The sequence below is a fragment of the Harpegnathos saltator genome, unplaced genomic scaffold (genome assembly GCF_003227715.2).
Source record: "Harpegnathos saltator strain DR-91 unplaced genomic scaffold, Hsal_v8.6 scaffold140, whole genome shotgun sequence".
NCBI classification, from domain to species: domain Eukaryota; kingdom Metazoa; phylum Arthropoda; class Insecta; order Hymenoptera; family Formicidae; genus Harpegnathos; species Harpegnathos saltator.
Window position 1 is genome coordinate 1,086,275 of NW_020229918.1, and position 20,552 is coordinate 1,106,826.

Below are 20,552 nucleotides of genomic sequence, written 5' to 3' on the forward strand. Positions count from 1 at the left end.
GAGGCTCGGAGCTATATACTTTGTGACGAATGTATCTGTTTCCTTTTTGTCTTTCTTCTTTCTTTTTTCTGTTCTTCTCTCAGGGAATGCCTCAGTAGCCTTTGCGTTTGACACGTTAATACCTTTGTCATTAATTACACTTGATACGTCCAGTCGATCCGACCACGACCACGACAAATAGAAGCACGGCCCGAATTCTACTCGTCGCGCGAGACGACGGGCGAGATCGATTTTCGGATAGAGAAAGAGCCGCCGATTATTGGCCACGCGTGCATACACATCATCAGAGAATTTCCGTGCAGGAGAATTCCGGCGAGAGAATTCGAGTACGACGGGATGTCTCAGATTTCGACAGATTCATGACAATTTCACGGGCTCGTTGCTCGTTCGTCCGCTCGTTCGCTCGCTTGCTCGCGTCGCGAGCAGCAACTCGGTGTACCGTTTTGCCGCGTTACGATCGACTGCGAAGTTTCCGAGCAATCACTCCTCACGCCTCGCTTCCAATCCGCTGGTCGCTATCGCTACCTTCGTCACCTTTCGCTCACCGATACTCTTGGTACTCGCGCAGGTCGTGTCGGATGTCCGCACTTCATGGCACCGGAAGTGATTCAACGACGACAATATGGGAAACCTGGTGACGTCTGGTCAGCCGGAGTGCTGCTACATGTTCTGCTAACCGGTACACTTCCATTCGTCGGTTCTCGGGACAGACTACGAGAAGCAATCTGCCGAGGGCGGGTGCAGGTAACGATTCTGTCTCACGTAGTCAACGACCGCTTCCTAGCGCAGATTAATCCGCGCAGATGAGCACGTTATGAAAAAGAGTCCCTTAATAACGCTCGCTGCGCGATTTCGACCGCTTGCTCGCTCGCTCGCCGCGCTCGCCGAAATCGCGCACCCCGCGACTAGTAATTCCGATTTAATTGAATTCGCAGATGGAGACGCCACTCTGGGATTCCATTAGCGAGCCGGCGAAAGACCTCATACAGAGAATGCTCACGACCGACGTAAATCATAGGATCACCATCCAGGAGGTTCTCAACCACAAGTGGCTTAGAGTAAGTAAAGCGGCGCGACCTGCGGCGCCCTTATCATCTGCATACGCTGGCCGGTACACGGTGGGAGAGAGAGAGAGAGAGAGAGAGAGAGGGGGGGGAGTGGGTGGGAGGGAGGGAGGGAGGGAGGGAAAGAGAGAGAGAGAGAGAGAGAGGAAGAGGGAGAGGGAGAGAGATTGAGGGGAAAGGGTGAGAGAAATTCCATGTCCGAGCTCTGTATAATAATCTTCGTCGTGTGGGCGTTCCTTGGTGACGGCGTTCCTTCACGTTACGCTGGCAACTCCTGATAGGAATATAATCGATGTAACGGCCGCGCGCTTCCGTTCGATCGCCAGTGATAGTATACATCGGGAATTTATTTTATAATTACGCCGTGTATATATATGTATACGTGGCCTGGTTCGCCGTTATTATGTCCGATGAATGTGCGTGCGCACGCGCACACCATATGGTGCGAGGATGTTACCTATGTGGTGCAAAACAGTTAGCCAGTGACCTAAGGTAGCAACACTCGCGGAGTCAACCCCCATACTTCTTCGATGCAACGCACACGTGCAACTGGGCTATCGATCGTTGTAGTAGGAGCAAGGCACCGGCGGTTAATGAAAATAACTGTAGTCGCGTATGCCTCTCCTGTGCTGCTGTACTGCTTAGAGCTTTTTTACACGGCTGCACGTTCGTCGAACCCCGGAGGACTCGGTGGAAGCATGCACGATCGACCTTTTCTCCTCTCGCCACGAGAGAAAGAGAGAGAGAGAGAGAGAGAGAGAGAGAGAGAGAGAGAGAGAGAGAGAGAGAGAGAGAGAGAGAGAGAGAGAGAGAGAGAGAGAGAGAGAGAGAGAGAAAACGATGCGCGCCGACATCGTCAGGCGACGAAGAATATTTCAATTATATATTATTCGACGACAACGCTGCTTCTTTTCTTCGGAATTTTCTCTACAGCAAACAATCGAACGTCGTCGGTGACTATTATGAACATCGAATAGTTTCTACAATTAAATCTTGCAAATATAGTTCAGTGTGAGCGACAACATTGTTGATTGCAGTATTCTTGGTAGCGAATGAACGGATCTTAATTTGCAGGATCGCGATAAGGGTGCAGCCCGTATACACTTAGGCGAGACCATAGAAGAGCTTAAGAAATTCAATGCAAGGCGAAAATTGAAGGATGCCGTGAAAGCAGCCGTCTCCTCGTCGAAATGGCACGCCCCATATTCAGAGGCTAATGGCGACAATTTCTCCGACGTCGGGGACGACGAGGTGACAACTACAGGTGCGTGGAGAAGACGAGCGCCCTTGGAATTTAATCGGATAGACTCGGGCCGTTGGCAAAATGCGATGAGGATGAAATTGCTTTTCTTTCAACGTATATATGTCACGTCGGTGAAAAGCATTTAATTCGCGGAAAAGGACAAACGCGAATTTTATATGGTTGGATTGGATTTTAAATTGTATCTTTGTTATTATTAAAGACATTGTTAGCGTTGATGAAAAAAGAAAATCCAAGCGATAAATGTGATACAACCGAAATTTCATTAAGGTCGCCTTTCACTTTTCACGGAATATTCATAGGCATTGTACATGCAACCAATAGCTCACGATATTTCCATATTGATCAAAGTGACGATAACATGATCTAGGCCAATGTGTCGTTCAGGTGCTTCGAGTTTAGTGTTTCAATATCGCACGACTATCTCTCATGTATTTGATTAAGTATTAGGCACCATTGTCTTTTCATCACGGTAAATGATTAAGCAGATTAAAACTGAAACGATACGATCGTAAAGGGTCTTAACGTATTAATGAGATATTTCATAAAGACAATATTTCACACTTTCTTATGTTACAGGCGCTGTAGCCGAAATTGTGGACTCTCTGGATGACATAGAGGTGCTTCAAGAAAGTGGTAGACTAATGCGCACAGAAATTATCAATGCTGTTGACGACCATCGACTTCGAGCTATTTTAGAGGTATCTATTTGTAATCTGTAATAATGCAGAGGAAAAATGCGAGAAAATAGTTTGCAATAACGAAAAAACCGAGTATTTCAAAGATCAAGTGCAATAATGGAAGAAAATTCAAGCTTTCGCATTTAAATTTGTTAAACGAAATTTCTATTTCTAACTGTTTTCACGTTGTATGTAGGTAGCAATGAAGTGTTTTAATTTCATTTTTTATTTAATTTAATCCCAGAATATTCTCTCTCTCTCTCTCTCTTCTTTAAACGTTAAAATTTACTTTGAAAAGATTTCTAGTAGCTTTCTTTTTTATTCCTGTCCGAGAAGTACTTAATACTGTAGAAAGATGGAAATTTAAACGTGTGAAATTTCCAAAGAAATCGGTCAGATAATTAGCGGTATACGTGCATATAAATGAATACAAGCAAATGAAACAAATCATGTGTCAATACAGCGTTAAATTTCACTAAGCGGCTCGCCTTCGTCCGGCGAACATAATTCTTATTATATTAATCATCTGTGAAATTAAATCGATATTTACTTGAACGAGAATGATCGTCTTACTCACTCGAGTCACTGTTTTGTTCATAATAGTTTTCGCAGGCAGACAATTTTTGAGACAAATTTTTCCTCGAGTTGTTCCTCGATTGTTCTCGCGCTGTTATTCACATCGACATAGCACGACTTTCTGCAATCGACTGCAAGTAACAAACAGAGGGACGTTTTCACGGCACACTACACGTACGGTAAAACAGACCATAAAGTCTGTTCTTTATCGAGGACGGCAGGTAACGATCGTTTACCTGCCTCGGCAACGCTTACGCTAACGTTGTGCCTCGTTACCCTTGTTTCAACCCCGCTGTAACCCGGATCGGCAGTCATCTCGAAAGTTCCCTTTTCGCGCGGCTGAATCCCGCCGCCACAAAGCTTGAGCTTTTCCACTGAGAGTGGAGCCACGTACTCCTTGCCCTCCGTTCAGCAACCGCAGATCGTTCACCCTTGGCGGGATATCCCGCGGGAACTAACACCCACCCTCATCCCTTACAAGGAAAAGCACGCAAGCGCTGCCTGCGGGCTAGCAAGATGGCCGTTATGGGGTCTAAATAAACAACATGCCATATGATCGAAGAATCGCACGATCGCGACAACATGTGTGCTAATTTTAACATGCTCCCCCAGTGGTTCCTAAAGTGTCACGTGGCCGTATCATTCACGTGCTAGGATCATGCTACACGTGCGCGGACGAGTTTGTATCACTATCTCTCTACCAAACAGAGATGCATCTCTACCAGTTGCCGTTCTTCAGCAATGCCAAACTAGTCAACAATTTGTTCAAAATACAAGTCTCTTGGTCAGTAAACCGATGCGATTCAGAGGAATGGCGAGGAATATTCCGGGGAGCTCGATCATACGTTTAAATTTGATATAAATAAACAGATACTGGGGCTAGCGAATTTGAATGTCCGTTGTATGATGGGACATCTCATGGGTCGTTCATGAACTATTGTTTCACTCTCACTATCAACCCCTATGTCGGTTGAGAACATTGTGATCGTTTCCGAATTCTGCAGGCGATCGCAACATTTCTTCGTACATACTACGTACATACTACGCTCGTTTGATATTTAAAATATAAAGTGCACGAAGAGGTATGTATTCTTATATTGCAACATTCATTAAAAACTATTGTAAAGAATTATGTCTAGATAAAATTTTATCTCTGTTACGAGAAAGATTGAATGTTTATGAAGTTTGAATTTTCTTCGATTTTATATGCATCAAATACCTCGTAAAAGATCTTAGAAGTTTAATAAAAATCATAAAAGAATCAGATACTTCGATCGAATCATGTTATTTAAAGAAACTCTAATATTTCGAGATAAGATAATGAAAGAAATGAAGAAACTCGCGTTTTTATTATGTAAGCAGCCATTTGACTTGCAGTGTGTAGTAAATTATTGAATAATATTAGAAACATAAAAACGGTATTTAATGTAGCAGTACATGTAATAAAGTTTGGAAGAAATTATCTTTAAAATTTTAAACAATGTATTACTCTCTTGCAATATATTAAAAAGTAACCATTGTCAATGTTAGTGTTATCCATTTTGCAGCTTTATGACAGGATCTCAGGTCGCATGCCCACACCATGCCGAGCACCGCAAACGGACGCAGTTCAACGTGCTCGCGATGTCGAAGAGATCCTGCGGGAAGCAGAGCACTCAACGGTGCGAAATATTGATAGAGCTGATCTCCGAGAACTTCAGGAATTATTGGTCCAGCCGCACATGAGGGTAAGTACGTTATAATTTAAAGTCAGAAACTACAGTATGGGCAGAATAAAACGACTATTACAAAAGTTGATCCTTTAGTTTACATCGCGGACCACCGCGAAGTAATTCGGGCCAATTGTTATGTCGAACGTGTTTACGACGGAAACTTTATGCCGGCGTCTGTATCATTAAGATGATCGCCGAAAATTACGTAAAAACTTAGGACGATGCATTTAACCCATTCTTTTGTATAAAAATAGAATCTTAAGAGAAGCGCACAAACTTCAATAAGTCGCTTCTGCTTCCGCAGTTTTATTACTATGGTGCATTAACTTACTGAAAAGGATTTACTGCAAAGTCTGCGATGAAAATTCGCTCAATCTTTGATAGGGGAAGGTTGATTGTGAAAATACGAGTGGGAAGAGATGCGAATGATACTCTTATCATTCTCATTCGTCGAAACTGAGTAATGACATATTTGTTGAAATATAGCATACCCATTGAAAGAACTGTAATAAAGATCCCGCGGTGGGCGGGGGGGGGGGATTACTTCAATCTATCATTGAGTGTTACATGTGTACAGGTACGTATGTACATGTCAGCTTAAATGCGCGTTATACACGACAGACGTATTTGGTGGTTTCTGAATTCAAAAGCAACTAGATCGTGAAACTCGCAGAAGGCAAGATTCATGTTTACATCGGACAACTTTTATGGTATCTTTCACCAAACTACATACTTCCACTCGAGTATACTCCGATAGTCGTCTGGTCGTACGGTTATCGTCGCTGTTTGTTCCTACGACGACTATCCGCCGATCCGGCTACTGTAGTTATCGCGGTGTTTGACATTACCTAGGATACATCGTAAATGGAGCGCGGAAATGTAGGTCGATCGTTAAAATTCTCAGTTAAAAATCCCGTAGTAGAGAGAGAGCTGCGGATAAGAGATAGAGAGACAGAAAGGAGAAGAGAGGAAGAGAGGGAAAGAATTACAGCGGGAGGAAGATAAATGCGGTGGAAACGAGCGAACAGAGAAGAGACAGGAACCGTTGAGAAAGAGAGAGAGGGGAAGGGAGACGGAGGAGGAGCGATTTAATCGGTCTATCTGGCGCGTCTTGATAGCTATCCTCGTTACCAGGCGCCTTATTAATCCCTTCTTCATCCTTGACGCGCGATGCTCGTTATTTATTTGTATCCTACCGACCGGCTTCGTCCGCATTTCTGTCTGGTCCTATTTTAGATCGGCGTCTCGAGATGGAGAACCCCACTGTGTCCTTTCACGAGATATTTGGCACCTCGCTCTGGATACAGCCGTAATCGATGTGGCGCCCTATTTCGATTAGCGACATAAGTGGAACGGACAGAAATAAAAGAACGTCTGGCGCGAGATGCATGCAATTAAATCGGGCGCGAGCTGCAGCTTTCGAGTGTTCTTGGCGAGAGAGAGAGAGAGAGAGAGAGAGAGAGAGAGAGAGAGAGAGAGAGAGAGAGAGAGAGAGAAAGAGAGAGAGAAAAAATGACATCATATCACTCTTCGAGTACGCTAGCAGTTTCGGGAGAAGGTTTAGAGCTCGCTTCCGTCTCGCTCGCCCTACAAAAATCTCATACGGCAATTACTTATTTCCCACACGTTCCTCGTCAGGAGACCTATATATAAATCTTGATATATAATGCCGTGCGAGAAATTACGCTTTGAAATATGCTGTATATCGTAAATTATTTTTAACGATACGTGTGTGTTCACGGACTGACGCGCCGCATTATGGGAAATAAGCAGAAACTTTTTCACGTATACAAGAAAGGCGGGAACAATAAAAATAAAGCTGGTCTCTCTCCATGGCAGCCTGCTACATTCACTATTCATGCACACCCCCAAGTTACTTCCCGCCGCGTATATCACACATACGCGTACATATGCATACACACGCACATTCGTCCCGCGCGTTTTTCTCGGTTTCGGACTTCCCACGTATATTCCACTTGACAGCGCGTTGAATATAAAATTCGGCGGACGGTAAAGGCACAGAGGAATATTATAAGTTTTGAATGCATAAGTAGAAACACAGCGAGAGGTACATCGCGTTGTTGTTCCGTGCGCATTGTATTCTAAATCCGCGGGCTCGCGTCCCCGCGGTGAAATACACGACGATCGGATCCGGAATCGACACAAGACCGCAACTTTCAAACTGTATCGCGCAATTTGTGAAAAGGTAACCGGACGAAATACGATCGATACCCGTAGAAACGTGGAAAACTTGTTGCTCCGTTAACACGAGAAATAACACTGTGTCGAAGAGAAAATCAATTTGTTCAGCCCGTGTTGCATTAAAATGCACGTTCTCTGAAGAGGCGGAGGAGCCCTTGATCCGTCGCCCACACGGTGAGCGTCCAAGAAAAGGATTAGCGCATGCGCTTAATATTTTGGGAAAACGCGAAGATCGATGAGATGCGCTGGAGGCTTATATTCTATAAACTGCATGCGTATGCATCCATTGCGATATAACCGCGCGAATGCAATCGCGCGGCGATAAATCAATCGGTAAGCCGTGCTTAACGAGCGAGCGCGCTACTCGCGTGAGAAAAAAAAAATATGCACATTCATTAGAACGCGAGAAATAAATTCGCATTAACCACGTATACGAAGCACATATGCATGCGCAGAATCAGAATGCCTCGCGTCCTCTGGGAACGATTTTATATTTTAGGAAAAAGGAGCAATTATACGCGAGAGAAACTTTTGAGAAGCAAGCGAAACTCGCAATGTGGATTCAGTGCTTGTGCGAAGTATGCATAAGTATAGAGAGATTTTTTTCAATTATATTCCATCCCTCCTTCGGGAAATATTTGATTTTTGCCCTATTGAGACAGGCGAATGTGTGTGCTCATGAATCGCAGATGCTTTCCAATATATGCGTACTATTGTGAATAGTTCGAAGATATGCCATAAAACGTGATTATAGGAACCGGTAATTCGATGCATTATCCCACTTAAGCGAGATTTAATCATCGTGCCCGTTTTCTCACGTTGAACCAATAACATGCTCGAATCGAGAGTCGTTGGGAGCTCTCTAATACGTTATATTCGTTCATCTCTCCCCGACTTTGTTCGTCCAACTTTATTCTCCTTTCCGCTTTGTCCATGCTGTTTCCTCTCGTATTATCCACTTCTTCTTCGGAGCGCCGCTGGCAATACGCTTTCTCAATGAATAGAAACCGCATTTGAATAGCCGGACGGACAACGGTGCCCGGTATGTGAGGGACTCGTTCCCGAAAGATACGAAATCCGATTTTTTCGAAGAAAACGATCACAGAGCGATGCGTGACAGAGTATGCGCGCGATGATGACGTTTAAAACGCGCGTAAGAGTTTTTAGTTCACAAACCCCGGTTTTGTTCCTTGACACAGTAGCAAAATACGATACATCTCGAGATGACATCGTCATCACCCTCGGCTAAGGGAAGAAACAACGATTAGGACTCAAGCTATATGTACTTCGTAACGCCATCGTACTGGCGACATCGAGTACTAAAGCAAACCCGTAAAAGGGCGGGAATGATGGGCTGAGGGCGCGAAAGATACTTCTGAAGGGCACGACCAAGCTGAAGTGGCGAGAACAACACCCGGGCCGTGAGAAAATATCCGTCGATTGAAAGTGAATCACGATTGATTGGCGCCGTATCGTCCGGTGCCACTGTACGCAACCCCGTCCAGTGGTGGCAGCTACCGGCGCTGACGGTACTGCGAAACGGTCGCGCGTCGGTCCATCGATGCGGGGGCGGCATGGCGGCATGACGAGAGCGAGAGAGTGACAAGGAGAGAAAGAGAGAAAGAGCGAGAGCTAGAGCGAGGTGGAGGGCGAAAGGAAGGAACTGACGTACGGCGGGTGGCCCGAGGGGTCGCGGGTTGCGGGAGGGGTCGCTGAAGCCGGTCGGAGGGTGGGTGGCGGGCGTCAGAGCAGGAGAGCTAGTATGCCGCAGAACGTAGATCGCGAGCGACGCGTTCCGCACCCCTTTGTACACACACCACACACACACACACACACATACCAACACGTACACACGCACACACATACATACACACGCACGCGCGCGCGCGCGCACGCACGCACGCACACACACGCACAAGTTCTTCTCGTCGAAGGGCTCGCGGACGCATCTCGTCGATCGCGCCGTCAAGCACACACGTGGTGTGTTGGTGGTGGCGGATGGTCGCTCTCGCCGTTCACGTAACCCGGTGACGACGTGCGAAGACGTGTTTCCACACGGTGCGATCCGCGATCGCGTCCGCCACCGTCGCTACTGCCGCCACCGCTGCCGCCACCGCCACCGCCGCCGCCGCCGCCGCTGCTGCTGCTGCTGCTGCTGCTGCTGTCACCGCCTCCGCCGCGGCCAAGCGAGGTCGCGGATCGCGCGCGCGAAGAGAAGTCGCGGAAGAGGTGCTCGCGCCGCGTCGCGACGCGCCGCTGCCGTGGCCGCGACCGCGCGCGATCCGTAAACAGTCGGTGGTGTAGTCAGCTCTCTCCCTCTGACCCGACCTCTCGCGAGCGTAACGCTGCCTCCACTACATCCGCGGCGGCACGCCGCGCCGCAACGCAACGCAACGCACTGCCGCCGCCGCCGCCGCCGCCGCCGTCGTCGCCGCCGTCGCCGCCGCCGCCGCCGTCGCCGCCGTCGCCGCCGCCGCCGCCGCTGCCGCTGCCGCTGCCGAACCGCAAGCGCGGTGGCTTTCTCGTGTGTGTTAACTCTTTTGTGATACGCTTCGGGGTGTGATACACCTCCGCCTGCCCCGCTGTTGGTTGGTGCGTGTCGGAGTGTGTGCCGCGACAGCGGATCGACCTTCCCCATTTCAACGGGGTGCGTTACGTCACTCCTCCACCTGATTGAACGGCTTGACTGAAAATAGGCCGCAGGCCGGAGATTATCGGCCCACGCTCATCCGCTGATCTTCCCCATTCACACGAGCACGTCCACCGTTCTCGCGGGCTCAGCCGTCTCTCGCGTTCGTAGGTCGCTCGAGTTGCTCGCTAATCGAATGATCGTCGACTGGTTGACTCGTGGCGCGCGCGTGCGAGCGCGCTTACGCCTGCCGGCGCACGGTTGCTTGGCAGCGCGGGGCGACATTTTCGACGTAATCAGATTTAGCCTATGACTTCGGGATAGGCGCACTTAGTCCGATAACTACAACCGCTCGTGGTCTGCCTCGTGGGACTTAAGTGAAACTGTTGATACCCCGGGGTCCGAGCGATAACCCGCACTCGCAAGAGTTGCAGTTTACTCGCGCGTGAAAATAACGACGACGCTGAGCGTCGCGCTTGAGGATCGCGCTCCCTCCTCTTCTCAGCTTGATGCCACGTCGCTTGATAGTCATTAACGTCTGATTAATGTCGCGTTCTGTATTTTAAGTAAGATTAACGACGTTTGCGGCTGCTGATGAGGTTCGATGAGGTTTCCACGTGCGTCTTCTCTCAGTGCACGTTTTTCATTTGCCATATATAGAATCTCTCTCTCTCTCACGCGTTCTCTTTGGCAAGGCATTAATCGCGAGAGCTACGAAATTTTTGCGATTTCATTGAACTCTTACGCCGATGCGTACAATACCAAGCGTTATTCCTAACCCTTCTGCCGATTTGCTACTTGGCTGTGGTGCCAATCCGCCCGTCGCCACCCTATTCGCGTCAAGTTTCATAAAAATCCGTGCATGGCACCCTTGCCCCAGAAAGCAACCAGGAGTGTTACGTTTTTCTGCCATCGCCAAGCCGCCACGATCGGCGAAAAAATCAAGTTATCTGTTCGTATCGCCGGTGAAAGCAATCTTGCCGACGACGTTTCGTTGGCCGTCGCCGTGGTCGCGATCGTTGATAAATTTGATCGCGATGGCGGGTCTACGCTGAACGAAAACCAATAATTTTGCGGCTCTCACCGAACAGCCTAACCGTATTCGAGCTGCCGCGTTCTGCTTTCCTTCGATCGCTCGTCTCGGAAGAGTCGGAAACTGCGCGCTGCGGCCGTCTTTCTTAATAATTGATTCATTCTGTTAAACAGTTGCACGGCCCGTTCCTATATCGCGTTATCTCGCTCGCCAAATCATCACACTCGTGGTGTGTCAGCGACACGAGCTACGCATCAGATTTCTGCAGCTTGACTCGGCGGAGCCGAGGAGCGGAATTGGCATGTTCGCGCGTAAATGTATAAAACATGAACGCTGCCTCTGTGTACCAAATTCTCTTTTCGTATATATTTGTCGGAATTGTCGCGTTCGAATTTATCTTCTTCGACATGAGCTAGACACTTCGTTATCGCGCCGTTATTGTTAACACAGCCCATCGAAAATCAAAGGGCTGTGTTTCGGCCGCATGTTTTAATGAGTGTTACCATTTTCAATGTGGCATCGCGTAGAGGATATTATGTCGCTCATGTTGTTTTTCGTTTTCTTACGATTTCGTGATCGACTTTTCTCTCGTGGGAGGGGTAAGAGGAAACTGTCAATTGCGATAAGTTTTAAATTCTTAATGTTAAATGTCTTGGCGATTGGAGAACTTCAAAATATCGCGTCGCTGCTAAAATAAACTTTCGTTAAAATTCGTTGAGAGCAAGCTTCATCATTATCGGCTCGTTGCGATTGACGTTCAATTCGTCATGAGGGAGGGAGAAGGGATCCTCCGATTTTTGATATTGAATATAATTTAGGACTTGCGATAATGAACAACCTAAATATATATACTTCACCATTGATCTGTGCGCGATATTCATGTAGCCGGCGCGTTTCAGTTTTATTCTCACTACTTTGCCGTTTATACGGATGTTTATAAATTAATATAACAGAGAAAGTAAATTTAGTCCACGCGTTACATTATCGATCATTAGGATCAGTTTTTACAATATGAAGGCTAGTAGTTCGAATTACACTTCTTCCGCGCGGTGGATGTTTTTCGCGAACTTTACAATAGATTGTTTTATAGTGGCTAACGAGAGCTATGTTTTTACCTTCATGGATCGTAATGCCTGAAACTTCGTGATTGTCCGGAAATGCCAATTACCTGCAAGCGAAGTTCGTTCTGTGCGGTTAGCCAACTGTATAATGCGCGGCATCTTTGGCCCCGATGAATTCTCCCCTCTATCTTCGAGAGTCGCGTTCGCTTGATAGAGCGGGATAGAGCTTCCAATTTTCGTCAACCCGAGTTCTATATCTTCAAAGCTAAATGCGTTTTATCCAGTTATTAGATTGTTCCTCGTTTCCTGCTGTATCATCTCGTCGGTAAATTAAGTGGCGCGTCAAAAATGCTGCATAGAACGAACCAAGCGTGTCCGGCCATAAAACGCGCTCGAGCGTACGGGTAATATATTTCCGAAAGTAGATTTTTATTAACAAAGGCCATAAAACAGATATATCTGTTTTCTAAAAATAGAGAGCATACAAACACGCACATGCTTCATGACGCATTTTACTCGTGTACGTTCTCCGTCAATATTCCTATATCGTAATTTGTTTATCTGTTGAATATTAGCGAGAATCGAATTTATCAAGAAATAATAAATCATTACCACACATCCGCTGCTTCTCTCAAAAAAAGTATTTGCAAAATGTTATGTAATTTCAGAAAATGTATGTAGTAATTTCTTTTTTTACACCAAAACAGTTTGGAACTTCCGGTAACTTTTCGCCGCGTAGAAACTCCGAGTAATCGATGGTGAGTGAAATAATGCCGTATCTAGAACACGCGAGACTAAATAAAACTGCAGTAAATAAAAAGGATGTAACCAAGCGGGGTAAAATAAAACGACGCGCAAAATCAACGAAAGAGACGACGGAAGAAAAAATCCACTCGTCGAGCTGCGAGCTCATTGTCGCGAGGCGTAAAAGCTCGGATCTCTCAGCGAGTACATCTCGTCTCGGAGAAACGATTAGTACGGAGGATCTCGCACAATTGCAGCGTTCCTGCGCGCGGGTGCATTGATTGAATTTTGTAGTGGGAAGCGTGGGAAGGACCTAAGGGTGGTGTGGGTGGATGACTAATGGCAGGATGGGGCGCGCGGATTTTTGAGAACGGAGAAGCGTGCGGATTTAGATTAGAGTGGTGCGGAAGACCGGTTGGGATCGCGCGGGCGGACACGAAGGGGAAGCAAACAGCGCAATCCTTTCTTAACGGCACTCCGCCGGTAGGAGCCCTCTCTGTCTTTCTCTCTTGGGGCGACCTCGTACTTTCCATACTTGTCCCGGCGCCTCGCCCAGGCGACCTTAGTCCCTTGATCCTTCTCTATCTTCCATGAGCTCGTGCTCGCGCCATCAAATTTACGCACTTTCTTTATCGCACCCTCGAGGGGGCCGAGAGAGAAAGGAAGATTTTTAGGGCGCTCGTTTGTAACGCTAAAACTCCCTTTGTCCGACCTTGGAAATTGTTCTTGCCTAGTTGTGTGCGAGAAACACTATTACTGTCGTAACTCGGCTTAATACCGACGAATAGAAGCCGCCGAGACCGAGAAAATCGCGTCCGTTCGTATGTCCGTCCGTCTGTCGAAATTGTCCGAATATTCAGCAATGTGATTGCAGTTATCCATTATGTAAATTGCTCGCTATCTTACTATTTCGTATCGTGGATGAGGGAATCGCCAATAACAGCAATTAGTATCATCTATAATTGGTGTCGTATTAGCGCGCATAATGAATTATATCGATTCGATAATAGTAACGTCGACTCGCGGACTGTTCGATCAATTAAATGAGATTAAAGCGCGACGGCGCGGGCGGCGCGTAGAGTGCGTAGACGCGTACGGTGTAAAATTCGTCAAGACAACACACGCGCGCGCGATATTGATACGACGCGCGACGTGCCAGCACGTGTCGTATCCGATGTCGGCAAAGAGAATTTCTCGCAGGCGCTCGCGACGCGTAACTTTATCATCAAAACTCGGCGTTCATCTCGCGGCAAGATTATATACGACGTTGTTCCACATCGCGTTTTCCATCATGTACGTGTACGAGAGTTCAGCCGGTGTGAAATCAACCACGAATAGAAAGTGGGACGTTACGTGGGAATAGAAAATAAAGTCACGTACGACTGGAGTACCGTTTACCGCGCGGCGCACAAGTTTTGATTGACAAACCAGTCGTCAACTCACGTTTCGATGGCGCTAATAATCGATCGCGACGACATGGGGAGTTTCAAGACGAAGGTTCTCTCCTCCTGAGAGAGTGAGTCGAATTTGCGCGCGCGCGCGTGTCGTGTGTGTGTATGTGTGTGTGGGAGAGAAAGAAAGAGAGTATGTGTATATGTATGTTGATTCGTAAATCGATACGACCACCGTCGTACGAGTAGGGGGGAGGGGGAGCAGAACGGGTTTGAAAGGATATGTAGCGAAACGAAGCCCTGGCACGATTGACGGAGGACGATATTGCATATTGTGCCGAAATTGGATTTGTATGTAAATACGTGGGAAATCCTGTAGCTTCCGGGCAACTCCCACTCTCTCCTCAGGATAATCTGATATTTTGCCGCGTGACTAGGCCTCTCACGTCCACCTGGTCGATTAGGTGACTCGACGCCCTAAAGGGATTAGGAGATCCGCGAGGTCCTTCGGGAGGCACGTGCGATCTCAGGTAAAAGGCCGAGGGACACATAAAATTACTGGAGCGTTGTTTGCGATCGAACGACCAAATGCGGCGAAAATGATGAAACTGGGTAAATCGAGCGTGAGGAAAAGCTTAAATGATGCCAACGTCCGTGTGAGCTCGGGCGCGTACGCGCCCCTTTCGCCGTATATCTCGACCGCAGGGTCGTCACGAATCAATTAGCAGGCCGATGGCGTAAGTAAAAGGAACGAGGTTGTTTAGCTACGAAATTACCGGTCAGGATACGTAATGGAGTACTATTTCTCTGCGCGTTAAACACAAATTGAGTCGGCAATTGAGAGAAGGAGAGAGACAGAGAGAAGGTTTTAACTGTAAGATATATAAGACATATAAGACACGGGTCGAGCACTTTCGAGCTTTCGAGCCTTTGACCATAAAGCGCTAGATTGGCTACTTCTCGAATATAGTGGAATTATAGTGAATATAGTACAGTCAGCAGCGCACAATTATCGGCTCTTCGAGCGTAAGCGAGAATAAAGGCTTTCGTTGATATTCGCGTGTGCGAGGGGGTGAACGCGCGGATAATATTTTCTCGCGATTTATTCAAATTGTGTTTAGCACAGTAAACCTAACCGCATCGTTTACGTTCAGCCAGATTAAAACAATTTTGAGCGAGTGCCAAGATTGCTTATACCGATACCGTGTAACATGTTATATCGTTGTTATGGTCTGTGCAGCGTTCCATTAATTTCTGCGACAATACACAGAATACTTCATGGTTATAGCTGAATTTAACGCGCATTCGCGCTCGTTGACGTTGAATACTACGTTCTCGTGATTTTTAACCTAAAAATTACGATCAGTCGGCGAAACTGCTACTTAATTGCATAAGCAATTAATTTACAACAATTATTGCAGTTACTATAATTTCGAATAATACACGATAATCAAAGCGTGATAAATGGAGACAAATTTTCCAAGTTTTATATTTATGCCAATCACTTTGTGACTTGATTTTAGATTTGTATTAAAACTATAGCTCCACGGAAGTGTTGGCTGATCAATGAAACTAAAATAAAAGCAAACGAGCAAAAAGGAAATTTAACATGTATCCGCAAACTAATTAATATTATTATCACTTATTGCTCACTCATTATTATTAATTATTGTTCGTTTATTACATTTTGCATCCGCTAAAAATAGGAGACGCTTTACAGAACTACCACTTCAAACGGAAATGTCTCAACATGTATCAGTTTCCACTTAAACTTTGATCGGTTAACGTCTTTCATCGCGATAAACTAGTACCGATTAATCCGAAATGATCCTTCTGCGAAGAACGATTTCACATCTATCGAAAGCGCGGAAATCTTAGCTTTACAATAGGTTTTGTTCGAAGTCCCCACGACGTTTAGAAATGGAAATATCGCATCGAACCGCGCTCGATCGACTTGACACTGTATTGACAGAGTCGATGACATCCGTTGTTTACTATTACGTATGAGTGCGTGGGTGCGTATCGCAGCCTCATTCCCAGACGCAGACTTCTGAAAAATCTGTCTAGGCCAGACTTTCAGAGGCCGCGCGCTGTTTTGCATGGCCGCTCAAGCATGCGGTCGTCGATCTCATTCTCTGACTAGCGCATAGTACTGTAGAAATACTACAGAGGACGCCAGCGTCTGGCAATAACGAACGTGCCGAAAGTTTAAAGGGCTGCAACTCACGAGAAGAACGAGCCGACGTGGACACGTAGAACGGAAGGCAAGCTTTTCGCCTCGCGACCCGCTTACGTTTTCGCCTCTATAATTTTGAAGCACCTTGGACAATTGTCGTGAAATCACTATATACTTTAGACTGGATAACTTATATCTCAAACAATGTAGCACTTCCTTATAGATCTGAACATTTTTTTTTTTTTACTTTTATCAGCAACTGGCGATATTTCATAAAAAAAAATTGACTATTTTGTGTCATTCTTCTGTGGTAGGTATCAAAATTATTGGGATAGTTATTTATTGATCGCTCGCTAACGTGATATTTATGACGGTAGTTGAATTTCACGATATACCACGTATATAGGGACATATTTTACACACTGAAACTCACCGATTTTCATTTCACACGTAACGGCGTTTTGCATTCATCATAAAGTATACGGGCCGCTATAACTTATACGTCCACCACAACGTGTAACGCGTAACACTTACAAGATCTAACTTTCTACTTTGTGAGAAGGTGATACATCCGAAAGATATCAGTTGTTCACACCATCTATGGTAATACAACTGTAAGACCTCGCACATACAGAAAAGAAAAACTTGGATAGGGAAGACGAACACTTTTTGAGACACTGCCAATCCCTTAAGAAGCTCCGTTCGAAAACTCAGTTCTGACTAGCATGAAAGGAACAGCGAGAAAGCACAGTGAGAGGAGAGAAAGAGAGAGAGAGAGAGAGAGAGAGAGAGAGACGTTGAGGGAATGAGAATTTAACAAAATGGAAATACAAAAGCATGCACACACACGTGTGTATAACGAGAGAAAGAGAGAGAGAGAGAGAGAGAGAGAGAGAGAGAGAGAGAGAGAGAGAAAGTAGCGAGAATACGTGACGACAAAAATTTTAAAATTGGATGTGTAGGAAAAAACAGCGTTTAGCACATATTACACTTTTTACAAAGTCACCCTCAACAGGAAACAACATCTCAATTTTAATAACGTAAAATTACTCTTTGAATTCATTTTTACTATGTGGTTAGTGAGACCTCCGTTAGATTGCAGGCGTGTGTTAAGAATAAATAATAATCGCACTCAAGGTCAAGTAGTATGGATAAAAAATTGCACGTAAAATTACTTTCTGCGAATGCCAGCAAAACTTGCGACATTCTTTCATTTTGAATAAAATTGAACAGCGTCAACTTACAATGTGGCAATAGAGTGGTGTATCGTGAGTAGCTTCGCTTAAACTTCACGCTAACTACGATTTATCGTAATATGTTATGTCAACTTTGTACTACGCGAATATTCGCGTTATGAGTTTTAAGCAACATGGTTGGGGGAGCATAACATACTTTATTACACTACTTTGTATTCACCGCGAGCCATCGTGCCGCTCCGAACGTCTCACTGCTGCTTCTGCAACGATTTCTTATCACCTTTCGGAGCGATGTTGCCGTGACTAAAATTCCTCTCGAATCTGTTCTCATTCCTCTTCTGTAATCACGACTTATTTCACGTAACATCTCATATTAGAACCGAGCTAATGAACAACTGGCGAGATCCGGAGAAATTTCGTGGGAGATGTCTAGCGATTTCATCGCGCGCGATTATTCGGGCAATTCTCGGGAGAAGTTGAAAGCTGACCGAAAAATTTTTTTGTTATTTTACTTTACAACACCCGGCTCGTTCTTCTTCGGTTCGCTCTCGTATTACATTGGCAGAGGATTATGCAAATTCAATCAACACATAAATTTAATGTTATAGTATTTTGACATGCTACGCATTCAGCCTCATTTCGAAATTACTACGAATAACACATAACAATGAAGTACGTTTATCTGCACGTAACTAAACGCCATAATAGCTATCTATAATCCACATCTAAACAATAATTAATTCTTGCTTGCACATATGGTCGTATAATTACGACATAATTACGAGCTCTCTTTAACAAAGTTCCATATATGTAGATTTCTCTCTCTTCCTTCCTCTCTCTCTCTCTCTCTCTCTCTCTCTCTCTCTCTCTCTCTCTCTCTCTCTCTCTCTGAGTAATTACCGTTACGCATGACGCGGATTATCATTTAATCACGCAAGAAAACACAGAAACTGGAATAGACGGCCCTTATTTTTCTCCCTCGTGTTGTTCAACTTTTTTTCTCTAACATCTCTCGTTGTTAATTACGCGATACGCACTCTCCTTTTAATTATTATACTTTGAATTTTCTCTCGCCACAATGTAGAACGCTGCTGTAAGTACAAGCGATATACCTATCGTATTAAATATATGAGTTCTCTATATTGATGAATAGGAGAACCAAAAATTCTCAAGATGCATCGATGACGAATCGACCGTGTGTTATTTCATAGGTTTTACGTCACATACACGAGCTACTGGATTATTTCCTGAGTCTTTCCCACTCCCTTCCTCTCCTCTCTCGTACTTTGTCTCAATTCTTTCTCAAAATTGCAAATTGCGCGGAGCAATTAGACGTAGTTTCGGGCGACCTCGAGATTTCAGCGCGTTCCAAGCGGTCGCCTCGACATTGTCATCGTATTCTGCCCGTTGGATTTCACGCAGAAATAATTTACGGGCCTCGCACTCTCGGCGACACTTTGTACTCTGCGTCGTTTCAACGGGCCTCTGCAGTCGTATACGGTCTTTATTACCGCCCGCGCGATTCTCGGGACCTTCCTGTTTGCATAAAGCCGTTGTTCGTATACGCCGAGAACATTAGAAGTCGGCGCGTGGCGCGTATACAAGCCGGTGTTCATGCTGCACTGGTTAACGTTAACCCAAGAGTCATGATATCCAGAGAAAGAGAGAGAGAGAGAGGGGGGGGGAGGGAGGGAGGAGAGTACAAGCCGGTGGAGAGATAGAGTCGCAAGCGGGCACGCTCCAATTCTGGCTCCGGCTCCGCCACCCTCTCCGCTATAATCTCTCACATACGCAGCGACACAAATTAACGCTAATTACCAGTTACCCGCACCCAGCTGAATGGTAAACAGCGCTTAACACGCGACAAACTTACGGCTGCACAAGCGATGAAACGGTATCTGTCACCGCGCGATTCACTTAAACTTTCGATACTTTCGTCTCGATGACTGTCATCGATTGTGCGTCATCTATCCTGCAACGCAAACGTTCTCGCTCTCGTTCGCTTTCGCACGCCATTCGTGCTGTTTACGAGCGAGTTATATCGGATATGATAGTTAAATTCTGTTGATGTTCAGGAGTGCTTCTCGCGACATTTTATTGAGCGATTTGGCATCGAGCGGGGAAACGCGAGCTTTTGTAAGGGCTGCATCTCCTCCTCCTCCTCCTCCTCCTCCTCCTCCTCTCGAATTGATTTCGACAGTTTACATGCATTTATAACGTCTCGATATTTGAATGATATTTATGGTATATATAGCCATTATCGATGCTCGAGCGATTTATGTTCTCGCAGGTGGATATTTACCTTCTCTACAAATTTACGAAATATTGGATCCGCGGACCCATTAATCAGCTGGAGCGTTTCAAACGTATTTTGAAATATTATTGTGATGCGCGACGACAATGCAACTCAACCGAAACCGAACGGTGGAAACTGACAGTGAAAAGAAAGAAAAACATAAAAGTAAAACAGCACATACTAAGTTGGCGGGGCTATTGTAGCCTACTTTTTCGCGTGCATTATGCACCGTGGAGTTGATTTTTCCATTGTTGAACGCGCCTCCAATATATCGCTCGTATCGGCTAATTGTAGTCGACGCATGGAGTAATATCGATCCTCCTTTCCGCTTCTCTCAGCGCGCTCGTTTATCGCGGCTAGAAATTAAATATGACTTCTTCGCGCAAGGTGTGATGAGGAGGGAACGTCGGGGTGAATAAACGAGCGAACTTCTCGAGCGACGTGCAAAATCACTGACCCACCGACCGACCGATCGATCGATCGATCGATCGATCGATCGTCTTTGTCGTGGACGTCGTCGTGGTGGTCCTC

General features: G+C 45.8%; 1 protein-coding gene across 11 annotated transcripts in view; it reads left to right on the forward strand.

Annotated features, from left to right (window-relative positions):
* CASK (peripheral plasma membrane protein CASK) overlaps positions 1-20,552 on the forward strand; it is a 217,423-nt gene that overhangs the window by 32,988 nt on the left and 163,883 nt on the right. For 10 of the 11 annotated variants that reach the window (XM_025308202.1, XM_025308196.1, XM_025308193.1 and 7 more), the window contains 5 exons: positions 569-744; positions 936-1,058; positions 2,139-2,328; positions 2,905-3,026; positions 5,129-5,308. In XM_025308202.1, the coding sequence (XP_025163987.1) occupies positions 569-744; positions 936-1,058; positions 2,139-2,328; positions 2,905-3,026; positions 5,129-5,308 (791 nt within the window). The remainder of the gene's footprint in view (positions 1-568; positions 745-935; positions 1,059-2,138; positions 2,329-2,904; positions 3,027-5,128; positions 5,309-20,552) is intronic. The other variant, XM_025308194.1, reaches the window with a different exon arrangement.